The sequence below is a fragment of the Solanum tuberosum genome, unplaced genomic scaffold (assembly GCF_000226075.1).
Source record: "Solanum tuberosum cultivar DM 1-3 516 R44 unplaced genomic scaffold, SolTub_3.0 scf00119, whole genome shotgun sequence".
In the NCBI taxonomy this organism is placed as follows: Eukaryota; Viridiplantae; Streptophyta; class Magnoliopsida; order Solanales; family Solanaceae; genus Solanum; species Solanum tuberosum.
In genome coordinates, this window is record NW_006239045.1 from 209,534 (window position 1) to 211,148 (window position 1,615).

The window sequence follows — 1,615 nt, forward strand, 5'->3', positions numbered from 1 at the left end:
TCTGAAAGTTAAAAAATCGAGATACATGTATCCGACGGTAAAAAAATATCTAGATACATGTTTTATTAATTTTGAATTAGATGTTTATAATTGTTTTCCTTAATTAAATGAGTAATTGAGTATTAATTAAGAACTCTAACATATTTACAGATTCCATAGTGTATCAACTTTAACAAATCTTCCTAAAATAACAAAATCATAAACTCACAATAATTCTTTAATTGTAAAACTTCATCGTCTTGTCTGCAGTATTTTTTTTCTTTCTTTCTTGCGGTTGTGAGTTATTGTCAGCCATGAAAATGATTGGAGAAACCCAAAAATTAAACAATATAGATTTTAATTTGTAAAACTTTTTAAAATTGAAATTTAAAATAATATGAACTCTATCTCAAATACACAAAAGGATTGAACTTCCAGATACATAACAAATAATGAAACAAAAGTAACAAACATTTACATATAGTGTTAATTAGCTCGAATCAGTTCTTGATATTTAGACATACAAACGTGAAAATAGAGATTGAAGAAAGCGACATGGAACGCAAGGTGCACTCTAGATTCAGGAGGCAAAGCTAACCGATAGGCCACAACACCTATTCTGGCAGTGATCACATATGGTCCATAATACTTAGAGTTGCGCTTGAGATTCCTTCGCAATGCTAGATATGAATGTCGGTAGGGTTGCAGCTTCAAGTACACTTGATCTCCAACTGCAAAATCTCTCTCAGTCCTCCTGTTATCAACAAAATACTTCATTCTGGCTTGTGTTGTATTCAAGTTGTCTTTAAGTAGTTGTAGGAATTTTTGTCTTTGCATGACAACATCTTCAGCATCTTGTACTTGTACAGTGTTCTCTAAAAGGGGTCCAATGAAGATTTGAGGTGGAGAGTATCCATACAAGGTTGCAAATGGTGTGCATCGCAATCCTATGTGTAAGTTAGTATTATACCACCACTCTGCAGTGATAACCATTGTCTCCATTGAGTAGGTCGATTAGAGACCATACACCTCAGGTAATTCTTTAAGCATCTTTTCACTCTCTCAGTTTGTCCATCACTCGGTGGATGGTAAGCAGAGTTGTAGTGCAATTGAGTACCCAACAACTTGAATAAGGCTTGCCAAAAGTTACTCACAAACACCTTATATCTATCAGTAACAATGGATTCAGGGGTACCATGTAAGATGTGGACTCTTTTCCAGAATATATTAGCCACTGTAGAAGCAGTGTAGGGATGAGATAAGGCAATGAAATGAGCATACTTGGTGAACCGATCCACCACTACCAATATGACATCCTACTTCTGGACTTGGGAAGACCTTCTACAAAATCCATACTTATGTGACTCCATGCATGGTTGGGAATCGATAATGGTTGAATAAGCTCGGCTAGGCAGATTTATCGTCTTTGTTTCGGTGGCACACATCACAACTAGAGACATAGTCATTCACCATAAGTTTCATGTTTGGCCAGTAGAAGTGTTGAGCCAGTCTTTTCAAGGTTCCGAGCTGTCCAGAATGGCTCCCAAGTGGAGTGTCATGGAAGGTGGAGATAAGGTGTTGTCTGAGTATCCCATGTGACCCCACATTTACCTTGCCTTTCTTATTGTGAACTCCA

The 1,615-nt window shown here is 36.7% G+C and overlaps 1 protein-coding gene across 1 annotated transcript; it reads right to left on the reverse strand.

The window, feature by feature from the left end:
* Window positions 1-465: 465 nt before the first annotated feature.
* On the reverse strand, window positions 466-972 carry LOC107061153 (uncharacterized). The gene has a single exon (XM_015309989.1). The coding sequence runs from the start codon at window positions 970-972 to the stop codon at window positions 466-468; it is 507 nt and encodes a 168-aa protein (XP_015165475.1).
* Window positions 973-1,615: the final 643 nt, after the last annotated feature.